The sequence below is a fragment of the Tamandua tetradactyla genome, chromosome 5 (assembly GCF_023851605.1).
Source record: "Tamandua tetradactyla isolate mTamTet1 chromosome 5, mTamTet1.pri, whole genome shotgun sequence".
NCBI classification, from domain to species: Eukaryota; Metazoa; Chordata; class Mammalia; order Pilosa; family Myrmecophagidae; genus Tamandua; species Tamandua tetradactyla.
This window is the reverse complement of record NC_135331.1, coordinates 147,781,526-147,805,403: the sequence shown is the minus strand read 5'-3', so window position 1 is coordinate 147,805,403 and position 23,878 is coordinate 147,781,526. Positions and strand designations below refer to the sequence as shown.

At 36.5% G+C, this 23,878-nt stretch overlaps 1 protein-coding gene across 5 annotated transcripts in view; it reads left to right on the top strand.

Moving 5' to 3' along the window:
• Positions 1-23,878, top strand: part of MAP3K7 (mitogen-activated protein kinase kinase kinase 7) — a 116,175-nt gene that overhangs the window by 57,499 nt on the left and 34,798 nt on the right. For 4 of the 5 annotated variants that reach the window (XR_013176292.1, XM_077162423.1, XM_077162425.1 and 1 more), the window contains 6 exons: positions 9,988-10,116; positions 11,841-11,971; positions 13,664-13,745; positions 17,359-17,489; positions 18,137-18,266; positions 20,977-21,057. Coding sequence is in view for 4 of the 5 variants with exons in the window: in XM_077162423.1 (XP_077018538.1) it covers positions 9,988-10,116; positions 11,841-11,971; positions 13,664-13,745; positions 17,359-17,489; positions 18,137-18,266; positions 20,977-21,057 (684 nt within the window). In the remaining variant the exon portion in view is untranslated. The remainder of the gene's footprint in view (positions 1-9,987; positions 10,117-11,840; positions 11,972-13,663; positions 13,746-17,358; positions 17,490-18,136; positions 18,267-20,976; positions 21,058-23,878) is intronic. The other variant, XM_077162424.1, reaches the window with a different exon arrangement.

Sequence of the window (23,878 nt, the reverse complement as noted above, 5' to 3'; positions counted from 1 at the left end):
AGCAACACAACAGAAAGATATAGAATGTTAATATAGAGAAAAAAATAAAAGTAATAATAATAGTAAAAAAAAAAAAACCTATAGCTCAGATGTACCTTCATTCAGTGTTTTAACAAGATTACTTTACAATTAGGTATTATTGTGCTGTCCATTTTTGAGTTTTTGTATCTAGTCCTGTTGCACAGTCTGTATCCCTTCAGCTCCAATTGCCCATTATCTTACCCTGTTTCTAACTCCTGCTGGACTCTGTTACCAATGACATATTCCAAGTTTATTCTCGAATGTCGGTTCACATCAGTGGGACCATACAGTATTTGTCCTTTAGTTTTTGGCTAGACTCACTCAGCATAATGTTCTCTAGGTCCATCCATGTTATTACATGCTTCATAAGTTTATCCTGTCTTAAAGCTGCATAATATTCCATCGTATGTATATACCACAGTTTGTTTAGCCACTCTTCTGTTGATGGACATTTTGGCTGTTTCCATCTCTTTGCAATTGTAAATAACGCTGCTATAAACATTGGTGTGCAAATGTCCGTTTGTGTCTTTGCCCTTAAGTCCTTTGAGTAGATTCCGAGCAATGGTATTGCTGGGTCGTATGGCAATTCTATATTCAGCTTTTTGAGGAACCGCCAAACTGCCTTCCACAGTGGTTGCACGTTTTGACATTCCCACCAACAGTGGATAAGTGTGCCTCTTTCTCCGCATCCTCTCCAGCACTTGTCATTTTCTGTTTTGTTGATAATGGCCATTCTGGTGGGTGTGAGATGATATCTCATTGTGGTTTTGATTTGCATTTCTCTAATGGCCAGGGACATTGAGCATCTCTTCATATGCCTTTTGGCCATTTGTATTTCCTCTTCTGATAGGTGTCTGTTCAAGTCTTTTTCCCATTTTGTAATTGGGTTGGCTGTCTTTTTGTTGTTGAGTTGAACAATCTCTTTATAAATTCTGGATACTAGACCTTTATCTGATATGTCATTTCCAAATATTATCTCCCATTGTGTAGGCTGTCTTTCTACTTTCTTGATGAAGTTCTTTGATGCACAAAAGTGTTTGATTTTGAGGAGCTCCCATTTATTTATTTCCTTCTTCAGTGCTCTTGCTTTAGGTTTAAGGTCCATAAAACCGCCTCCAATTGTAAGTTTCATAAGATATCTCCCTACATTTTCCTCTAACTGTTTTATGGTCTTTGACCTAATGTTTAGATCTTTGATCGATTTTGAGTTAACTTTTGTATAAGGTGTGAGATATGGGTCTTCTTTCATTCTTTTGCATATGGATATCCAGTTCTCTAGGCACCATTTATTGAAGAGACTGTTCTGTCCCAGGTGAGTTGGCTTGACTGCCTTATCAAAGATCAAATGTCCATAGATGAGAGGGTCTATATCTGAGCACTCTATTCGATTCCATTGGTCGATATATCTATCTTTATGCCAATACCATGCTGTTTTGACCACTGTGGCTTCATAATATGCCTTAAAGTCCGGTAGCGCGAGACCTCCAGCTTCGTTTTTTTTCCTCAAGATGTTTTTAGCAATTCGGGGCACCCTGCCCTTCCAGATAAATTTACTTATTGGTTTTTCTATTTCTGAAAAATAAGTTGTTGGGATTTTGATTGGTATTGCATTGAATCTATAAATCAATTTAGGTAGGATTGACATCTTAACTATATTTAGTCTTCCAATCCATGAACACAGTATGCCCTTCCATCTGTTTAGGTCTTCTGTGATTTCTTTTAACAGTTTTATGTAGTTTTCTGTATATAGGTGTTTTGTCTCTTTAGTTAAATTTATTCCTAGGTATTTTATTCTTTTAGTTGCAATTGTAAATGGGATTCGTTTCTTGATTTCCCCCTCAGCTTGTTCATTACTAGTGTATAGAAATGCTACAGATTTTTGAGTGTTGATCTTGTAACCTGCTACTTTGCTGTACTCATTTATTAGCTCTAGTAGTTTTGTTGTGGATTTTTCCGGGTTTTCGACGTATAGTATCATATCATCTGCAAACACTGATAGTTTTACTTCTTCCTTTCCAATTTTAATGCCTTATATTTCTTTTTCTTGTCTAATTGCTCTGGCTAGAATCTCCAACACAATGTTGAATAATAGTGGTGATAGTGGGCATCCTTGTCTTGTTCCTGATCTTAGGGGGAAAGTTTTCAGTTTTTCCCCATTGAGGATGATATTAGCTGTGGGTTTTTCATATATTCCCTCTATCATTTTAAGGAAGTTCCCTTGTATTCCTATCCTTTGAAGTGTTTTCAACAGGAAAGGATGTTGAATCTTGTCAAATGCCTTCTCTGCATCAATTGAGATGATCATGTGATTTTTCTGCTTTGATTTGTTGATATGGTGTATTACATTAATTGATTTTCTTATGTTGAACCATCCTTGCATACCTGGGATGAATCCTACTTGGTCATGATGTATAATTCTTTTAATGTGTTGTTGGATACGATTTGCTAGAATTTTATTGAGGATTTTTGCATCTATATTCATTAGAGAGATTGGTCTGTAGTTTTCTTGTTTTGTAATATCTTTGCCTGGTTTTGGTATGAGGGTGATGTTGGCTTCATAGAATGAATTAGGTAGTTTTCCCTCCACTTCGATGTTTTTGAAGAGTTTGAGGAGAGTTGGTAGTAATTCTTTCTGGAATGTTTGATAGAATTCACATGTGAAGCCGTCTGGTCCTGGACTTTTCTTTTTAGGAAGCTTTTGAATGACTGATTCAATTTCTTTACTTGTGATTGGTTTGTTGAGGTCATCTATTTCTTCTTGAGTCAAAGTTGGTTGTTCATGTCTTTCCAGGAACCTGCCCATTTCATCTAAATTGTTGTATTTATTAGCGTAAAGTTGTTCATAGTATCCTGTTATTACCTCCTTTATTTCTGTGAGGTCAGTAGTTATGTCTCCTCTTCCATTTCTGATCTTATTTATTTGCATCCTCTCTCTTCTTCTTTTTGTCAATCTTGCTAAGGGCCCATCAATCTTATTGATTTTCTCATAGAACCAACTTCTGGTCTTATTGATTTTCTCTATTGTTTTCATGTTTTCAATTTCATTTATTTCTGCTCTAATCTTTGTTATTTCTTTCCTTTTGCTTGCTTTGGGGTTAGTTTGCTGTTCTTTCTCCAGTTCTTCCAAGTGGACAGTTAATTCCTGCATTTGTGCCTTTTCTTCTTTTCTGATATAGGCATTTAGGGCAATAAATTTCCCTCTTAGCACTGCCTTTGCTGCGTCCCATAAGTTTTGATATGTTGTGTTTTCGTTTTCATTCACCTCGCGGTATTTACTAATTTCTCTTGCAATTTCTTCTTTGACCCACTTGTTGTGTAAGAGTGTGTTGTTGAGCCTCCACGTATTTGTGAATTTTCTGGCACTCCACCTATTATTGATTTCCAACTTCATTCCTTTATGATCTGAGACAGTGTTGTGTATGATTTCAATCTTTTTAAATTTGTTAAGACTTGCTTTGTGACCCAGCATATGGTCTGTCTTTGAGAATGATCCATGAGCACTTGAAAAAAAGGTGTATCCTGCTGTTGTGGGATGTAATGTCCTATAAATGTCTGTTAAGTCTAGCTCATTTATAGTAATATTCAGATTCTCTATTTATTGATCCTCTGTCTAGATGTTCTGTCCATTGATGAGAATGGTGAATTGAAGTCTCCAACTATTATGATATATGTGTCTATTTCCCTTTTCAATGTTTGCAGTGTATTCCTCACGTATTTGGGGGCATTCTGGCTCGGTGCGTAAATATTTATGATTGTTATGTCTTCTTGTTTAATTGTTCCTTTTATTAGTATATAGTGTCCTTCTTTATCTCTTTTAACTGTTTTACATTTGAAGTCTAATTTGTTGGATATTAGTATAGCCACTCCTGCTCTTTTCTGGTTGTTATTTGCATGAAATATCTTTTCCCAACCTTTCACTTTCAACCTATGTTTATCTTTGGGTCTAAGATGTGTTTCCTGTAGACAGCATATAGAAGGATCCTGTTTTTTAATCCATTCTGCCAGTCTATGTCTTTTGATTGGGGAATTCAGTCCATTAACATTTAGTGTTATTACTGTTTGGATAATATTTTCCTCTAACATTTTGCCTTTTGTATTATATATATCATATGTGACTTTCCTTCTTTCTACACTCTTCTCCATGCCTCTCTCTTCTGTCTTTTCATATCTGACTCTAGTGCTCCCTTTAGTATTTCTTGCAGAGCTGGTCTCTTGGTCACAAATTCTCTCAGTGACTTTTTGTCTGAGAATGTTTTAATTTCTCCCTCATTTTTGAAGGACAATTTTGCTGGATATAGAAGTCTTGGTTGGCAGTTTTTCTCTTTTAGTAATTCAAATATATCATCCCACTGTCTTCTAGCTTCCATGGTTTCTGCTGAGAAATCTACACAAAGTCTTATTGGGTTTCCCTTGTATGTGATGGATTGTTTTTCTCTTGCTGCCTTCAAGATCCTCTCTTTCTCTTTGACCTCTGACATTCTAACTAGTAAGTGTCTTGGAGAACGCCTATTTGGGTCTAATCTCTTTGGGGTGCGCTGCACTTCTTGGATCTGTAATTTTAGATCTTTCACAAGAGTTGGGAAATTTTCAGTGATAATTTCTTCCATTAGTTTTTCTCCTCCTTTTCCCTTCTCTTCTCCTTCTGGGACACCCACAACACGTATATTTGTGCGGTTCATATTGTCTTTGAGTTTCCTGATACCCTGTTCAAATTTTTCCATTCTTTTCCCGATAGTTTCTGTTTCTTTTTGGAATTCAGATGTGCCATCCTCCAAATCACTAATTCTATCTTCTGTCTCTTTATATCTATCATTGTAGGTATTCATTGTTTTTTCCATCTTTTCTACTTTATCCTTCACTTCCATAAGTTCTGTGATTTGTTTTTTCAGTTTTTCTATTTCTTATTTTTGTTCAGCCCATGTCTTCTTCATGTCCTCCCTCAATTTATCGATTACGTTTTTGAAGAGGTTTTCCATTTCTGTTCGTATATTCAGCATTAGTTGTCTCAGCTCCTGTATCTCATTTGAACTATTGGTTTGTTCCTTTGACTGGGCCATATTTTCAATTTTCTGAGCATGATCCGTTATCTTCTGCTGGCGTCTGGGCATTTAGTCAGATTTCCCTGGGTGTTGGACGCAACAGGTTGAAAGATTTTTCTGTGAAATCTCTGGGTTCTGTTTTTCTTATCCTTCCCAGTAGGTGGCGCTCGTGGCACACCTTTGTCTGCAGGTCTCACCAGTAAAAGGTGCTGTGGGTCCTTTAACTTTGGAAAACTCTCGCCATGGGGGAGTTTCGCCAGCCGAAGCGGCTTGAAAGAGTACCAGCCGGCCCGGGGGTCCAAACGTGGGGAGGGTTGCCAGCCACCGCAGCCCGGGAAAGTGCCCGTCCGAATTTCCTAGTCAGCCTGGGGTGCCAAGCGTGGCGGGAGGGCGCCAACCGCCGCGGCCCGGGAGAGTGCACCGTTCCCAGCCGGACAGGGGAGTCACGTGTTTGGAAGGGACCCCCCCCGGTCACTGTTCTCCGCGGCCTGGGGATTTCCGATCCAATTCTCTCAGTTGGTCCGGGGGGCCGCGCGTGGTGGGGGCACCAGCCGCCACAGCTTGAGGGGACCGCCTGCCCAATTCTCCCAGCCGGCCTGGGAAGGAGGAAGGGAGGAACTCTGACCGCTTGCCGCCCCGCCTGGGAAGCCTGCGCCCCTCGGCGATCTCACCGGAGCAGGTTCTCCCAGCCAGTCAGCCGTTCCAGGATGAGGTACGCTGTCTTTTTGATCTCTGTCGTGGCTCCGGGAGCTGTTCTGTATCGTTTCTACTCCCCTAGTAGCTGTTCTGGAGGAGGAAAGGTGAGGATGGCTGGGCTGTCGAGGATGGTGGCGGAGGAACCGGTGAAGGCGGAAGAGGGCACGGTGGTGGTTGGAGACCCACTGGAGTAGGAGGAGAAAGGGAAGGATAAGATGGCGGATGGAGCACCGCCGGCGGAGAAAGAGGAAGAGGAGGGCTAGATGGCGGCGGGAGCGCCGGCAGAGAAGGGGGACGAGGAGGGCTAGATGGTGGCCGGAGCACCAGCAGAGAAAGAGGAAGAGGAGGGCTAGATGGCGGCGGGAGCACCGGCGGAGAAAGAGGAAGAGGAGGGCTAGATGGTGGCGGGAGCGCAGGCGGAGAACGGGAAAGAGGAGGGCTAGATGGCAGCGGGAGCGCCGGCGGAGAAGGGGGAAGAGGAGGGGTAGATGGCGCTGGGAGCGCCTCTGGCGGAGAAAGAGGAAAAGGAGGGCTAGATGGCGGCGGGAGCGCCTCCGGCGGAGAAAGAGAAAGAGGAGGGCTAGATGGCGGTGGGAGCGCTGGCGGAGAAAGAGGAAGAGGAGGGCTAGATGGCGACGGGAGCGCCAGCAGAGAAGGGGGAAGAGGAGGGCTAGATGGCGGCGGGAGCGCCTCCGGCGGAGAAAGAGGAAGAGGAGGGCTAGATGGCAGCAGGAGCGCTGGCGGAGAAAGATGAAGAGGAGGGCTACATGGCGGCAGGAGCGCCTGCAGAGAAGGGGCTGAATAGATATTTTTGTCAAGAACAAATAACAGGTGGCTCAAAAGCTCATGAAGGAGATACTCATTCTCATTAGCTGTAAGTGAAATGCAGATCAAGACCGCAATGAGATATCACCTCACACCTATAAGAGTAGTTGCTATTAAACAAACAAACTACAAATTCTGGAGAGGATGTGGAGAAATTGACTCACTTATGCACTGCTGGTGGGAATGTATAATGGTACAGCCACTATGGAAAATAGCCTGGCAGTTCCCCAGAAAAATAAATGTCAAATTGCCCCATGACCTGGCAATAGCACTACTTGGTATATACCCAGAAGAGCTGAAAGCAGTGACACAAACAGACATTTGCATGTTGATATTTATAGCAACTTTATTCACAGTCAGCGAAAGATGGAAACAATCCAAGTGCCCATTAACAGGCCAGTGGATTAATAAAATGTGAATATACATATGATAGAATATAATGGAGCAGTAAGATGAAATGATGTCCTGAACAACATGACAAGATGGAGGAGACTTCAGGACATTATGCTGAGTGAAATAAGCTAGACACAAAAGGATAGATACAGTATGATTCCACTTCTATTATCATGGTAAGGTTAAAACCAGAGGCTTATAATATACAATATAGGGTATCTAGAGATACACGGAAGCTTGAGATGGGTGAACAGTTGAACTTAATTGTAAGGGAATAGATAGAAGTGAAGGTGGTTCACTAGTGGGTCTATAAGTAATATTACCATATTGAAGGTGAATAAGTTGAAAAGAATTGTATAGACTCATGTGGCCCACTGATTAACATTACAAATATAAATAACTTCTTGCATGAAAACTGCTGCAAAGGTATGAATCTTGTACAAAGTGTATAATTCGAGGTGTGGGGGGAAGTGCCATTAAATGCTTTGGGCTGTGTTTAACAGACATCAACGATACATTTGCAATAACAGGGGTACATAATGGGGGAAGGGACAGGAGTTAGTGGGAGATTTAGATTTTCTATATGGTGAGGGTGCGTTTATTAGCTATCATTTTCTTGGGAGCTATGAAATTATCTAAAATTGAGAGTGTTGATGCACTATTGACTTTGTACTTTACACATGAGTCCCAGTATATGGAGGTAGCTGCAAGATGCAGTGATGAAAAGTACATTGGCGAACGATGGTATATACATATGATTGAACATTATGCTGTTGCAAAAAGGAACGAATTTGTATGGCGTATAAAGATATGAATGAACCTGTGGGACATTTGGTGAGGCAAAATAAGCCAGAAACAAAAGAGCAAATGTAGTATGATCTCTTTTAAAAATAGTTATAAGACGGCAGGCCACGGTGGCTCAGCAGTCAGAGTCCTCTCCCGGAGACCCAAATTCGATTTCTGGTGCCTGCCCATGTAAAAACAAGCAAACAAACAAACAAAAAATACTTATAAGAAAACTGGGTTCTAAATTATAAGCTCTTATAGCAGTCACATCTAGTCTGAGTGGTAATTGTTATTTCTGGAGGCTGAGGGGCTGTTTGATATATGTATAACCTAGTATTTAGAGATAAGAATGAAACCAAACAGGTCTTTAGAATATGGGATAAGGAAGACATTGTCTGTATTTTAGAATTTCACCTTCTCACCTACTCTTTTAGACCAAAGAGAGAAAGGTTTATTTTTTCTAGAACCTCAATTTTCTGTAGCTCATAATCTAACTCAGCCTGATTGGATAAATCATTTAAACAATCCAAACACAGGAAGCCTAGAATAAAAATGAGCGCCTTTAATCCTATACGGCTTAATGTAATGCCTAGATACATCCCAAGTATATTAAGTAGATAATCAAAAAAGTATTGGTGAAGTCCCTTGAGGGATGGGAGAAAAAACACGGAACTATTAAACTTTACTGCCACGGAAACCCCTGATACTGTGACAAGTATTAGGGACACCCAAATCAATAGGCCAAACCCTTGATCTTGAGGCTTACTCTTGTGAAGCTTATGTATGTAGCAGAGAAGCTTAGCCTACTTAGAGGTACGTCTAAGAGCCACCTCTGGGGATGACTTTTTTCTTTGCTCAAATGTGGCCTCTTTCTCTCTAAGCCCAACTCTGCAAGTGAAACCATTGCCTTTCCCCCTACATCAGACATGACATCCAGGATGAATGTTTCCCTGGCAGCATGGGAGATGACTCCTAGGTATGAGCCTGGCCCTGGCACCATGGGCTCAACAATGCTATCCTGACCAAAAAGGGGAAAAGAAGTGTAATAAATAAGGTATCAGTGGCTGAGAGAGTTCAAAAAAGTCCTCCTCTGGAAGTCATTTGTATTGCAGGCTTCAGTTAAACATTGCTACCCATCATAATTTGCCAAACCCCAACCAAAACCATTCCTGCCAATCCAAAAGAATACCTAGGGCATTATATAAGATTCTACAAAGGTTTCATTCACTGGGGTAAGTTCCAGAAATCTACAGCCTCCAGATGGATCCTGAAATGCAGAGGGGCCAGCCTTTCCAGAGCATCAACTAGTTCCATCTCCCTTTCCCATATTACTGACAGCCCTTTCCAACATGGAAAAGTTAGAATGAGCATAGTCCAAATACCCTTAAAGAACAGAAGAAAGAGCAAGGGTGATAGTGGAGTTATACAGAGAAGGTAGGCTTTAATAAATGGGTATGAGTGCTGAATCATTATATTGATATTTCTTTTAGTCTCCAGTACCTTAGAGCAGCTTGAAGTAAAAACCTTAAATTGTGCAATTATAACCCATAGTGAAGTCTGAATTCTCTTCTACAACTAATTGTTGTGATGTACTTTGAAATTTATTGCTTTTTTGTTTATATGTTATTTTTCACAAAAAAGTATGCCAAAGAGGAGGAGTATAACAGAGAAGACAGGATTTAATAACAAGTGTGACTGCTGAATCATTATATAGATGTTTCTTTTAGTCTCCAGTGTCTTGGAGCAGTTAGAAGAAAAAAACGAAAAATCATGGAACTGTAACCCATACCAAACTTTAAAATCTGCTGTATAGCTACTTGTTAAAACATACTTGGGGGGCGGGCCGCGGTGGCTCAGCGGGCAAAGTGCTTGCCTGCTATGCCGGAGGACCTCGGTTCGATTCCCGGCCCCAGCCCATGTAAAAAACAAACAAACAAACAAAATACAATAAAACAAGAAAATGTTTAAAGATGTTTCCCTTTCTTCCTCCCTTCCTTCCTTCCATCCTTCCTTCCTTCTCTCTGTCTTTCCTTCCCTTCCTCCCTCTTAAAAAAAAAAAAAAAAAAACATACTTGGGAATTTATTGCTTTTTTGTATATATGTTTCACAATAAATAAAAAAAAAATTGAAAAAATGTCTTTGTTGAAAAAATTTGAGGTACTTCCGTTCTACATATATAAGTCATGTGGAAAAGAAGTCTTGAAATTATACTGTCTTTTTTTTCTAGGTAGCAATTACAGTGAAAAATGTGATGTCTTCAGCTGGGGTATTATCCTTTGGGAAGTGATAACACGTCGGAAACCTTTTGATGAGATTGGTGGTCCAGCATTCCGTATCATGTGGGCTGTTCATAATGGTTTGTCAAAATAAATTTTTCTTTAATATACTTCATATTTTTCCTATTTCGAAAACTGTTTCTTTCCCCTCCCCCAAGGAAGACCATTCATCACTAACATTGAAACCTATAATTCTTTGTTACTATAATAGTATTCTCTTAACCAGTCTTCTCCCCTGGCCTGTCAAACTGAGTAAGTGTGCAGGGCTCGCTGAGGAAGTGTAACTAGCTATGCTGACTAGGGAAAGACCATCAGTAGACAGCCAGAGCTAACTGCCTAGGCTGGACCTCTCCAGAGAATAGAGAAACATGGGCCTGGACTGTGTAGAAAGTTAAAAGCCTATTTCTCACATGGCTGAGGGGACGTAGGAACCAAGGTTCTCACTCAGGATCGAAAGCAAATAATAATAATGAGTTTTCACTTAAGTTCATAAAGGTGTAACAGACTGTTTCATGGATGCTTTTTATCTTCTCACCAGTCCTTATGAGGTTAGTAGTATTATTGCCTTTATTTACAGATTAGGAAACTGAGACTTAGGTTAAGTAACTGCATAGGGTCACAAGATTATTGTGTTAAAGCTGAAATTCAAAGCCAGATCTTCCTGTTCCAATGCCCATATTTTTTGTTATATTTACTTATGGACTCCTGTTCCTTTTATACCTGTAGTAATGATGTTTCTAACCACATACAATGTTGGGATGCATTGTCTTCACTAATCAAGTTACTTCACATTTGCTTTGGAAAAATAAAATCTTCATAAGGAAAATAATCTTCCTAAATTTTAACTTCACTCTTTGTTATTTAATTTTCATCACCTGATTATAATCATTATGATTCAGTGGCATTTTTATACATGATTTCACAAATGATGAAAGCAAATGTCTACCTATTTAGATCATTCATAGATCTCAAACAGTAACATCAGCTAAAGAATCTTAATTGTTTTTACCTGTACTACCTTTAATGTTACTATTTTTATGTTACTATATGGAATAATAGAGCATTGACCAATACGGTTTGCTTTCTTTTTCTCTCCATCAATTGTCAGTAAATAATTGAATGTCAGTGAAATAAGGTATAAAAGAACTAACTTGTGAATTGATACAATGACAAAGATCCCATTCTACTTGAAGCCTTCTTTAAGTAAGGACTTACTGGTAATAGTACCGTCTTAATAAACTGTCAACAAAATTTGACAGTTTTCAGCTTATGAAACAATTGATTCAGAGAAGCCAAAAAGTCTGCCTTCCTCAGAAGAGTCATTTGGAGGTCAGTGAACTATAACACCATAGTCGACCACTTTCTAGGTATGGAAGATGATTTTTTAAACACATTTGAAATTGTTGCAGTGTATCTGAAAATACAGTTCAGGTAAAATTTCTTCAAGCCACTATTTTAGTTTTCTTAATAAAATACATTTTAGACCATTATTATTTGTTAAAAGAAAGCTTATAACAAGTGAAATATAGTTAATTAAATTTTAGTCTTACTATTACCATAACACATATAAAAATGTTAATTTAACTTTTAAAAAAGTGTAATTTTTCCCTTCATGAAGATCTGTACAGATAGAATAAATGTTAACTTAAAGGACAAAAAAATTACTTATATTACACCAGAATGTAAATCTGAATATCAAGACCTATAAAACAAATGCTGTTTTGAAAGTACATATAAAACGTCTACACTATTTTTTGGATAAATGCATTCTGTCCTCCCCATTCCCCCTGTTTTTCAACTACAGGTACTCGACCGCCACTGATCAAAAATTTACCTAAGCCCATTGAGAGCCTGATGACTCGTTGTTGGTCTAAAGATCCTTCTCAGCGCCCTTCTATGGAGGAAATAGTGAAAATAATGACTCACTTGATGCGGGTATAATCCTTCTTTAGAGGGGCTTTGGGTTTGGGGGGGGGGTTTGCTATATCCTGGGTTTCAGGGAGGCTTTGAAGTAAAGGGGGCATTATTGTTATTTTTTTTTGCTTTATATTTTTTTGTATTTTTCAAGTTATAATGGGCATATGTTACTCATACTATTAGAAAATGAAACATTAGGGGGAGGCAGATCTAGTTCTTTATAATGGAAAAATGACTAAGTTAGATTTCTGGACTTGCTTTTTCCTCCTCCTTACATTAGTGGACAAGTATGCTTGCTTCTGGGCCTATTGCCTCTCTGTAATGTGAGAGAAGTTGAATAAGTTGCTCTCTAAAGCCTTTATAGGACTTAAGTATTTTATGAGTCTAATACATACTTAACTAAATTTTACATTTTCTTTAATACCCATCTTCATCAAACATTCAGTCATTTATGCATAGCAGGAGGGAGGTAGTATTCCCAGATATATATATTAAAGTGAATTTTTAGTTTTTGGAAAAATGTTTTTCATTGCATATTTTCAGCTTTTAATTTGCCATTAACAAAACCTTTATTCTAGAATTTACAGAATTTTTAAATTTAGAACAACCCTTTTTGAATGACTACCAGAATTCCTTATGCTTTAAGTCTTACACTTTCAGAATTATTTGAAATATTTTAGTCCTCTAGTTTTTGGTGCACTAACAAAAATCTGTTATATGGTGCCTTGGCTTTAAAAATTTCACATACTTGTGGAAGTGCCTGAATTTCAGAATAATTTGTTTGTTAGCAGAATCTTTCAGATGCTTCAACTAGAGACTAATAAGGATTTAGCTCTTGGATCCTAAGATATACTGTTGCTGTGATTTCCCAAATGGCCAAAGATTTAGTTTTATTCAGTCTGTTGAAAATAACTTTGGCAAACCAGCTTGAAATACTCTAGTTAAAGCTTAGTATCATCTTTGGGTACCAGCCACATATAGAACCTTAGACCCTACAGGTGTATGCACAAGAAAGCAACTTAGTCTCTGTAGTCTGATAACTTAATATTTTGGTGTATATACATTATTCAGAAAAGTAAATCTGAATTTGTAATTGTACTTTGATGTGCTTCATATGATTTGAGGAATTGGCTTTTTTTTTTCTTAAATTCCAATCAGCAAATATTTCCAGTATTATGTCTCTAAGTCATAGAGGGACATTCATAAAATATCCTTTTGGTATTTAAAAAAAAATAGTTCTAACATATTCTATGGTGTGCCAGTCCCACTTGTCAGACTAGAACAATGATTTAAACAACTGGGAATTTCTAACATCTCTATGAAAACATGAGTTAAATGTGTTTCATGAAATTATGAGGATAATAGATACTATGCTATTTCATATGTTCCTTTAGAGAAGTATGTGCTGTTTTATTCAAGACCACCTAGGTTCCATGTAAGCTAGATGCTTAGGTAGGTACATGACATTGGTCACAGTCAAAGTTCAAAAGAGAACATTGTTGTCATCTTTATAAAAATCAAAAACATTTATTTTATAGTCAAATTTGTGTACTTACAAATTTAGTATATACCTTTGGACAAATAAAGCAGCATCTTTGCTACAAATTGCACAAAAAGGAAATAATTCAGATTTACTTTTCAAGTTGATATTAACAGGATTTGATTTATATTAAAGAAATTTTAAATTGTGATTTACTTTTTTATATATAGTACTTTCCAGGAGCAGATGAGCCATTACAATATCCTTGTCAGTATTCAGATGAAGGACAGAGCAACTCTGCTACCAGTACAGGTAAAAAGATAGATCAGAAGTGTAATAACCTGATTTTTTTCTCTCTATTACCATGAAATTATAATCAAGAAGCAATGAATGATGTCTCCATTTGCATTTTAATTCCTTCATTTCATATGATTGACTGCAATTTGAATTTCCAGATGTATCATTCTTCATGAAGGTATCCAGATTAAAGAGTTTTTGAAGACCTGCTTTTAAGTCTTGAAAATCTGCATAGCTGTATATAAAAAGATTGGATATTTTGTTACCATGAACTTCATTCTACATTTGAAAACATTAGTTTTTATATATGCACTCCTAGATAAAACAGTATTGAAAATTATTATAAATATATATAACTAAACATGTTTCTTCATCATGAATACTTTACTTATTGGTTCTTCCCTACAGAGATTCTTACTTAAGAGACTCATTTTAATAAAAATTCCTCTGTTTTAAAAAATTTGAAATTGTGATAGACTCGAGTTTATGGTCACCAAGAACGATAGCAGGAGCAATATTCTAAGTTAGAAAAATTGTACCTCTCAAAGTCAGTAGCATTTCATTTTTATAACATTTATTATAATATTGATTTAACTAAAATTAGATGGTAGCATGTATACATATACACAAATATTTATCCTGCACTGAAAAATTTTATTTTTGCTAGTAATTTTAGTAGTACATTGGCTGTTTCTCTCCACTTCAAGGAAAAAATCCTTACTTTAAGCTGGCTTACTGTTTGGCCAGTTATTCTAGAATTCTAGTTTTACTGGAAATCTTTTGATTTGCTCTGAATTCTAAAGTGAACTTCTTTAAAATGCCTCTGCTCTGAACTTCCCTGTTTCCATATTTCGACCTTCAGTCCTTTGTTCTTTCCACCATCTCACTGACCCTCGATCTCGCTGGGTCCTTCCTTACTTACTTCCTCACTCCATTTATTTCCAGACAATTTTTAAAATTCCTTTGAAACAAATCCTCAACTTTCTGGCCCCTCTCTTCAACTTACTTGATAAACCTCAAGCCCGTTTAAATCTAACATTCAGCTTACTCCCTGCCTGTACCACTGCAGCTAAATATGACTAGAAAAAAACCCATGCTCACTTCCCTCAAGGTTACTTATTGCTGCTGGACAATTGTACTATATTTTAGTCCATATACTCTCCTCTCTTCTAGGTTACTTATTGTATACTTTATGTTCTCTCCTCAAACTTAAAACACCTCTTCCTCTTTCCTCACTCTCAGCTGACCTTGCTTGTTATTTCTCAGAGAAACATGGTGTAATGAGGAGAGTACCTCCACAAGCTCCCCCTACATCTGCACGTTCTGTTTTGTTACTATGGCTGAAATATCCATTTTCTGAGGCAAAGGCTAACCCTTTTTCCTGTGCGTTATACTCCATCTGTTCTTCCCAACAATGTTCCCCTCTCCTGTATAGTTGTAACCTTTCTACTGGTGGCATTCCTCTATTATATATGGTCTTTATTTGAATTCTCCAACTTCTCTTTTCCCATTTTCTCTTGAGCCTTCTCTATTCAGGCTTTTGGTATACCATTAGCCCAGAATTGCTTTTGTCAAGGTCACCAGTGATCACCACATTACTAAATTGAGTGGATGTTTTTCAGTTCTCATCTTATTTGACATAGTACATTACTCTTGTTCTCACAGCACTTTTCTTCGCTTGATCACCAAGATACCATGCTAGCCTGGATTTCATCTTATACCTCTGACCACTTGTTCTCAGTTTCTTTATGTGGTTATTCCTCATCTTAACCTCTAAATGTAGGACTGCACAGGACTCAGTGCTCTGACTTTTTGTCTGTCTGCACTGATTTCCTTGGTGAGCTCATCCAATATCATGGCTTTATATACCATCTGTTTACTGAAGGGTTTTTTTTCCTCCTTAAGCAGATCACCTCACTGATATGTCCAGCTGCATTCTTTATACCTGAGGGGAATCTCAAACTTAATATTTTCTAAACTGCATTCCTGATATACCCTTCAGACTCACTCCTCCCATAGTTGTCCCCAACTCAGTTAATTCTACTTGCCACTCAGTTCTTCTACTTGCTCAGGGGGTTCAGCATCTCTCAGATCTTGTGATTATTAGTTTTTTTACATTTTAGTGTCTAACCTAACTCGTTGTTTGTTCCCTTATCAGTCCCTTGTGGTTTGTGGGTTCATTCATTCTCTTATTCCAGCAAAATAGAACTAAAATATGTTTACCTGAATTTGCTAATTCACACAATTGGAAGTCCACTCTTCCAGAAATTTCCCAATTCATTTGGCTATTCATTTTGGTTCTTTAAATTTAGTTTTTGTTATGGTTCTTTTATATCATATTCAAGTGTGGTTTTGATTAAGTCAATAGACTTAATTTCTAGTCCACCTCTGCTGAATGTTCTTGAACAAATTTCTCTGGGCCTCACTTTTTTTCATCTGTGTATCAAAAACATTGGACTCTGGTGCATGGGTGGTTCAGTGATAGAATGCTCACCTTCCATGCAGGAGACCCGGGTTCGATTCCTGGACCATGAACCTAAAAAAAAAATTGGACTCTAGGTTCTGCTATGACATAAGAATTAACATTTCTTAAAAAGCTTGAGTTTAAAAAAAAAAAGCTACAGAAATAAATTATTTCGGTGGCAAGAGGAAATTTGGAAGAATTTAAAAGGGTTCCAGATACAGAACAACACAGTTATTCTTTTTTCTAAAGATTTTTTTTAACTATAAAAAGCTCAAAATATTTAACTCTTATATGTCAACAAAAATGAAAAAATCCCAGGATTTGATTATGCCTAGTGCTTTCTAGCACTGTGACTAACTCATGGGTTCTTAAACATTTTCACTACCTTTATTATCCACTGGTACTCTTAAAAGAGCACAAAGAAAGCTGCTTAAACCAAGTGTTGAATTGGAAACAACTTTTATTCTGTGTACTTGGAATAGATCATATTAACCAGAGGCATTGTCATGATATAGATTATCTTCAATTTCAGTTTCCCATATCACATTATAAGAATCCATATTACTATAGAAATACCCTTGGTTGACACTAAAGTACCCCTCTAACACTAAAACTTCTGTCATTTATTGTCACAGTCAGTTGTGCTCATTAACTTAAGTAGATGCAGTTGCCTAGGCCATGGGTAGTATGCTTAAGCCATAGTTTTTCTTATCTGTTCTTCAGCCCTATGGTCAAAATTTGGATAAATCTATGAGCATGTCACAATAAGCAGAAAAATGTTGGCAGTGCTACTCTCTAAGTTGTAAAGACAAAAATCTGGTTGACTTAACAGTTCTTAATCTCTTTCCTTCTATTAACCACAGTAGCATTACTTTTTAATCTAACACAGAGAAAATTTCATTAAAGGAAGACTAGTTAGGCATGTTGGTTCCCTTTGTGTGCCATCTTTAAGTTTTATTTAAAATGGGTTTGTTTGAATATCTTTATTAACCTTTTATAAATGTATTATGATACTGTAGTTAATTTCTCACCTATCTTGAAAATCATATTTTGTTTCTATTCCAATCTTGCCACATTTAGAAAAGAATGTGAGTTACATATTATTAAATGAAGCATTTTGTGTTCTTCTCAAACTGTATGCATAAAGTTTTTCTGTTCTCCTAGGCTCATTCATGGACATCACTTCTACAAATACCAGTAATAAAAGTGACACTAATATGGAGCAAGTTCCTGCCACAAATGATACTATTAAACGCTTAGAATCAAAATTGTTGAAAAATCAGGCAAAACAGCAGGTTAGTTATGTTCTCAAAAGTAAAATTGAGTGGTAACCTTGCCAGTAATCATAACATTATACTAATTGAAATTAATTATTTTCCATATTCCATTATACAAATCCTGAATCTTGTTTCTGAAGCAGATAGGTGAGCTCAGGTAGAGAGGCATATAATAAGATTATTCTACCATTTATTGCTGATTAAATTGTTTTCCCTTCCAATGATTGCTACCTTAGCCAACTCTGTAACTCCCTCCCTTTAATCATCCCCAACTTTAATGGTTGTTAAAAATATAAAATGGATATTTTTTGGCCATGCCCCCCATTTAGAGGAGTTGTCCTAGGTTTGTCATTTCGTGCTTGTTATATTTTTGTTATTATTAGTTTAAATATCTTAAGGAATTATTTTATTCATCTTTCCTGAAGCTTTTGGGGTAACTAATAATTTGGGCATTTAATTTTCCATTGCCATTTCATAATGGCAGTATCCCCAACTCATTCTCTCTTACCTTTATAGTTCCCTCTCTCTCTCCAAACTTTTCCCTTCTTTTAGAGTAGTATAGGAGTTATAAGAATCCCAGTTGGCAGCTTCCGCCTTCTAGTATACCCTAGGATTGCTAAATCTAAACAACTTCAGTAATTCAAATTGACCTATAATTTTTACAGAATGAATCCGGACGTTTAAGCTTGGGTACCTCCCGTGGGAGCAGCATGGAGAGCTTGCCCCCAACCTCTGAGGGCAAGAGGATGAGTGCTGACATGTCTGAAATAGAAGCAAGGATAGCTGCAACCACAGGTAAGAAAAAAACTGAAAGTCTGGATAGACGTGAAAATGTATATAATCCTTTCATCTTTTTCGTGCAGTTGTGATTTTTGTGTCTTATTTTTTTTAAGCAGGAAATAGGTTTACAGTATACTTTCTAAGCTTCTAGTGATAATTTATACATTTATCCCAATTTCCAAATAAGGAAGGTGAGATTTATAAAAATCATTTGAATCATACCATATACCTTCCTAATCACAGAGTTCAAGTGTAATTCAGCTCAAATGTGAGCTGAAAGTTTAACTGCAAAATTGAAATTTTGCCAAAAACAGAATGTTGGTTACCTTTGAAGGATTTTATGCTAAACTCAAATATTAACAAATATCTTGTTTTGAAGTTAACAGAAAAATGAACTGCTCTCTGCCCCTCCTTCCTTTCAGTAACACAAGTTATTGTGGTTGTGGTTAGTTCTTTAAATTGTAAAATAAATGATCATGGTAATTTTAATAGATCTTAGAAAAGCTAGCTTTTGAATTCCATTTTGCCAGTTCTTAAAATGATTACTAATGGAAGAACTTATCAACACAAAAACAATTAAATACATTTTTTTTTAAACTGAGTGTCTTTTCTAACCTGATTTCATTTTAGTAATGCTTGTTTAATTTTATTTCTTTCCGGTCTTTCCCCACCCCTTGTCCAGGGATGGAGGGGAGCCGATTATAAAAGTATATGTGTTTCTGCTATGGAGAATGTGGGAATATAAACAAAACAGAAAAACAATAGTCTTCTGTAACTGTCCCACCCAGAAACAAACACTTAACACTTTTATGTATTTACCTCTAGTCTTTTAACTATGTATATGTATACATGTATATTTCCATGTGAATTTGCATTTTTTTAACTTAGCTAACCAAGTTTTACTTTTTTAAGTTTTTTTTTTCATTCCATTTTTTTCTGAATAGAATATTCTCATTTCTTGTGGGGCTCTTTTAAGAAAGAAGTTGTCTAAGCTTGACTTTTTCCATGTTTTGCTTTTTATTTTTAATGAAAATCTCTTATGAAAATATTTTGAATACTTACACTTGGGATGTAATTGATATCATGTACCTTTGTGCTATACTTGTCCTCAACTAATCATGATCACTGATTTTATCAACAGTTAGCATTAAAATCGGTTCACTGTAATAGAATATCCAAAATAAAATAACAATGCCTTAACACAGAGGGTTATTTCTCATACTAGTCTGGAGGTGTGATTCATGATCATCAGAAAACTATGTTCCTTCTCTTTCTCTATACCACAGTCCCTGTTTTGTAACTTCCAGCCTTAAGATTACCTTGTGGTCCAAGATAGCCACATGTGGATAGTTTCAATTTTCTAGGAAGCAGGAAAGAAGGGAAAGGGCAAAAGGAAATATACCCAAGCTTTTTCAGGGAGCTTTTGCTGAAGTCCTACCTAACAATTTACATGTAGGTTATATGTTTATTATTATTTTGTATATACATAATAATATGTATATTATTAGCCAAGGTAATATGGTCAGATGGCCACCTATAGCTCCAAGAGAAAGAGGGATCTGTAGTCTTTTATCTGGAAACATTGCTGTCCAGAGTAAAGTCAGGGTTTTATTGCTAAGAAAGAAGTTAAGAATAGAGATTTGGCAGGGGATCTTTAGAACCAACAAAGTTGAGTGTAGATCACCAGCCTCCTTCTCCAACAATATTTCTGTGAAGCTGGATCATCTCAGATAGTAGTAGATGAATTGATACAAGCAAGGATACCCTTAAACTTTAGAGAACCTTTTTCAATTCAAGGATGTCATTCAAGACAGATCTAACAAATACTTATTGCAACTCTAAAACAGCAAGTCGTATTATAATAGTAATTTTATGTTGCTCTAGTATCATTTTTCTAGTTAAGTGGTGGTTTATTATTCTTTACAAGAGTGATATTTTGCTAGAATAAGGATAACCTCACAGATTAAAACTACCCCACCTTTTTTTCTAAGTATAGTACAAATGGTATTATGTATCCTTTGAATTTTAAACAATTCAGATTTTTTAGTGAATTGTCTTTGAAAGGTTCATATTCTCCAACCTTTCAACACCAGGATGGTATCCTAAACTTTGGAAACTATAAATTAATATTCAGTTTTCTAGAAGTAAGTATGTATAGGTATTTATAATTGTGCAAGCATATCCATTTCTTACTTTATTCAATAATTACAATTTAATCAGTGGTTTTTACTTTATAGCACTCTTCAAGAAACACCTAATTTGAACATATATTTCTGTGTTCGTGTGATTAAAACAGAAATAGCAAAATATTTCTTTTTAATTCCTCTCTTTCTCCCTCCTTAATCCCAACATCCAGTCACACACCAGTGGTTTCAGTTAGGTAGACTGTTCCTATGAACACATTTAAAATCTAGCTTTCTCATTACCCTGCAGCTTTGTTCGTCTCTGTCCTCTTCATTGTTTATTTATTTATTTATTTATTTATTTATTTATTTATTTAGCTAATTAAACCAGTGTTTCAAACGTCTTGTATTGGTAGTTGTTGTTTGCTCTTTAATCATCCCATCCCTAAGCATGGATGAAAAGTTAGATAGTTCTGCATGTCATTCTGCATGAAATATTATTAACATAACTATTTGAAATCATACTGTTTTTGTAGTTCATCATTTTCTGCGTTACTACGTGTGGTTGTTTGCATGTATACTGTATATATGTGTTTTTGCAGCCTATTCCAAGCCTAAAAGGGGCCACCGTAAAACCGCTTCATTTGGCAACATTCTGGATGTCCCTGAGATCGTCATATCAGGTATCATAGACCACCTGAACTGGTCTAATAGCTGTGAAACCAAAATAATGATCCCTGGTACCTTTAAAATGCTTCTTGCTCCAATTTTTATAAGGCATGAAAATAGATACCTTGCATTCAATAATTAAGGAGAAGATTAAAACCTTATACATTTATCTACACCGAAGTAGATTCGCAAAGATACTTCGGATCTTACATAATAAGGATAAAATAGAAGGGAAAGTAAACCTTTCACAGAAGGGAGAATGTCAGCCTAAAATTCTCCCATCTTCCTCTTATTTAAATGAGCAGATAAACTGAACCCATACCTTTTTTGCACCCAGCAGAAAGAGAGAACAAGTATTTATTTTTTTTTGTTGTCCTTGGTACCTTTCCTTCCTCAGTTACTACATTTTGGGCTCCCTCTAAACCTTTCTGTCCCAGCCTCTTTCTGTTGGTAGCAAGTGAAATATATGAACTCGAGACGAGAGAGTTCCAAATACCATTTTGCCTTAAACTAGGAAACAAAATACAACTAAACAAGATTTGCTGTTTTGCAGGGTATCTTTCTAAATAATCATGTAAAATAAATGATGAATTCTGATTTTTGTATATTGTCAGAAAAATCTTTTTGCAAAGGGAAGTTATTAAAATGTTTTTATAACTAACTCACACATGTAATTTCAGTGCCTCAAATTGGTAGACAGTTTTTATGGTGGTCATTTTATAGATGAATCTAAATTATAATTTTCATAGAAACCTACCTGACATATTTACCTTTGATATTGATTAGTATACATTACCAATATTATCCTGTCTTGCTGTGCTTTAGATTTTCCTCCACCTCTTTCCCCTAAATTTTGATAAGGAAATATACAATTTTTCCCACATCCATTCCTGCATGTGATTTGGATGTATTCATCAATACTCTATACCTTGCCTGTGATTTTCTTTTTAGCATAGTGTTGTATTGTAGTTGAATACTTAATGATTCTTTTCTCCACTAATGAAAAGGCAAATCGAATCAACAGTATCCGGCTTAATGTTTCACACATAGAAGTTTGGTAAATATGTGGCTATTAAAAATAAACCATTATTGAGCATAAATTGTACAGTTCTTAGAGGCCATTTTGTCTCTGTAAAACCATTTCATATTAGGGCAATTAATGTTTAGGCTGATTATCAAAGTAGTTTTTATCTTATTTTATAACGTTGTCACTACTGTCATTCAAAGAATAAGCCATCTCTCACATAATGATTTTAATTTATTGAGTCATGAGCTGCTTGAGAAATTAACTATGTACAGGCCTACCTTGTTTTACTGTACTTCATTTTATTGCACTTTGCAGATATTGCATTTTTTTTTGCAAGTTGAAGGTTTGTGACAACCCTGCATAGAGTAAGTGTATTCTTAAGGGCCCTAGTATTTTTGGAATGGTAAATAAGCCACTGACTTCAATTTAAAGTCATCAGCTGCATTAGCCCCTAACAAGAGAGTCAGCTTGTCCTTTGAAGCTTTGTAGCCAGGCATTGACTTTTATCTCGCTATGAAAGTCCTAGGTGACATCGACTTCCAACAGAAGGCTGTTTTGCCTACATGGAAAATCTGTTGTTTAGTGTATCCACCTTCCTCAGTTATCTTAGCAAGATCTTCTGGATAACTTGCTATAATGTCTACGTTAGCATTTCACCTTGCACTTTTGTTATGGAGATGGCTTCTTTCATTAAACTACTTGAACCAACTTCTGCTAGCTTCAGACTTTTCTTGTGCAACTTCCTTACCTCTCTCAACCTTCACAGAATTGAAGATAATTAAGGCCTTTCTGGATTAGACTTTAGCCTAAGGAAATGGTATGGTTGGTTTGAGCTTCTATCCAGAACAGAAAAACTTTCTCCATACCAGCAATAAGGCTGTTGAGCTTTCTTATCATTTGTTTTGTTTGCTAGAGTAGCATTTTTTAAAAACTTTTTTATTGTATAGTATAACATATATACAAAGTAAAGAAATAAAAAAGCAATAGTTTTTTTTACAAACGATTTTTACAGAAGAGTAGCATTTTTAATTTCCTTCAAGAACTTTTCCTTTGCATTCACAGCTTGGCTAACTGTTTGGTGCAAGAGGCCTAACTTGCAAACTAGCTCAGTTCTTGGCATACCTTCCTCATTAAGCTTAAATCATTTCTAGTTTTTTAATTAAAAAATAAATTTATTTAAAAAATAAACTTTTATTTAAAGTGAGAGATATGTGACTCTTCCTTTCATTTGAACACTTGGGGGCCCCTATAGGGTTATTCATTGACCTAATTTTAATATTATTGTGTCTTGGAATGAGACCTGAAGAGAGGGAGAGAGATGGAATGGTTGGTTGGTGGAACATTCAATACACATACAAAAATTATTGATTAAGTTTGCTGTCTTTATGGGCATGTTTTGTGGCACCCAAAAACAATTACAATAGTAACATCAAAGATCACTGATCAGAGATCGTAACAGATACAATAATAATGAAAAACTTTGAAATATTGTGAAAATTACTAAAATGTGACACAGAAACACAAAGTGACCATATGCATTTAAGAGGATTGACTTTAATTTTGAAAGAAGTTGTATTAGTTTGTTAAGTTGTAGGAATGCAATATACCAGGAATGGAATGGCTTTTAAAAGGGGAATTTAATAAGTTACAAATTTATAGTTCTAAGCCTATAAGAGTGTCCAAGCTAAGGCATCCAGGGAAAGATAACTTAATTCAAGAAAGGCCAGTGTGTGTGGAACAGCTCTGTCAGCTAGGAAAGCACATGGCTGGCATCTCCTAGGCTTTTGATTCTGGTTTCAAACAGCTTC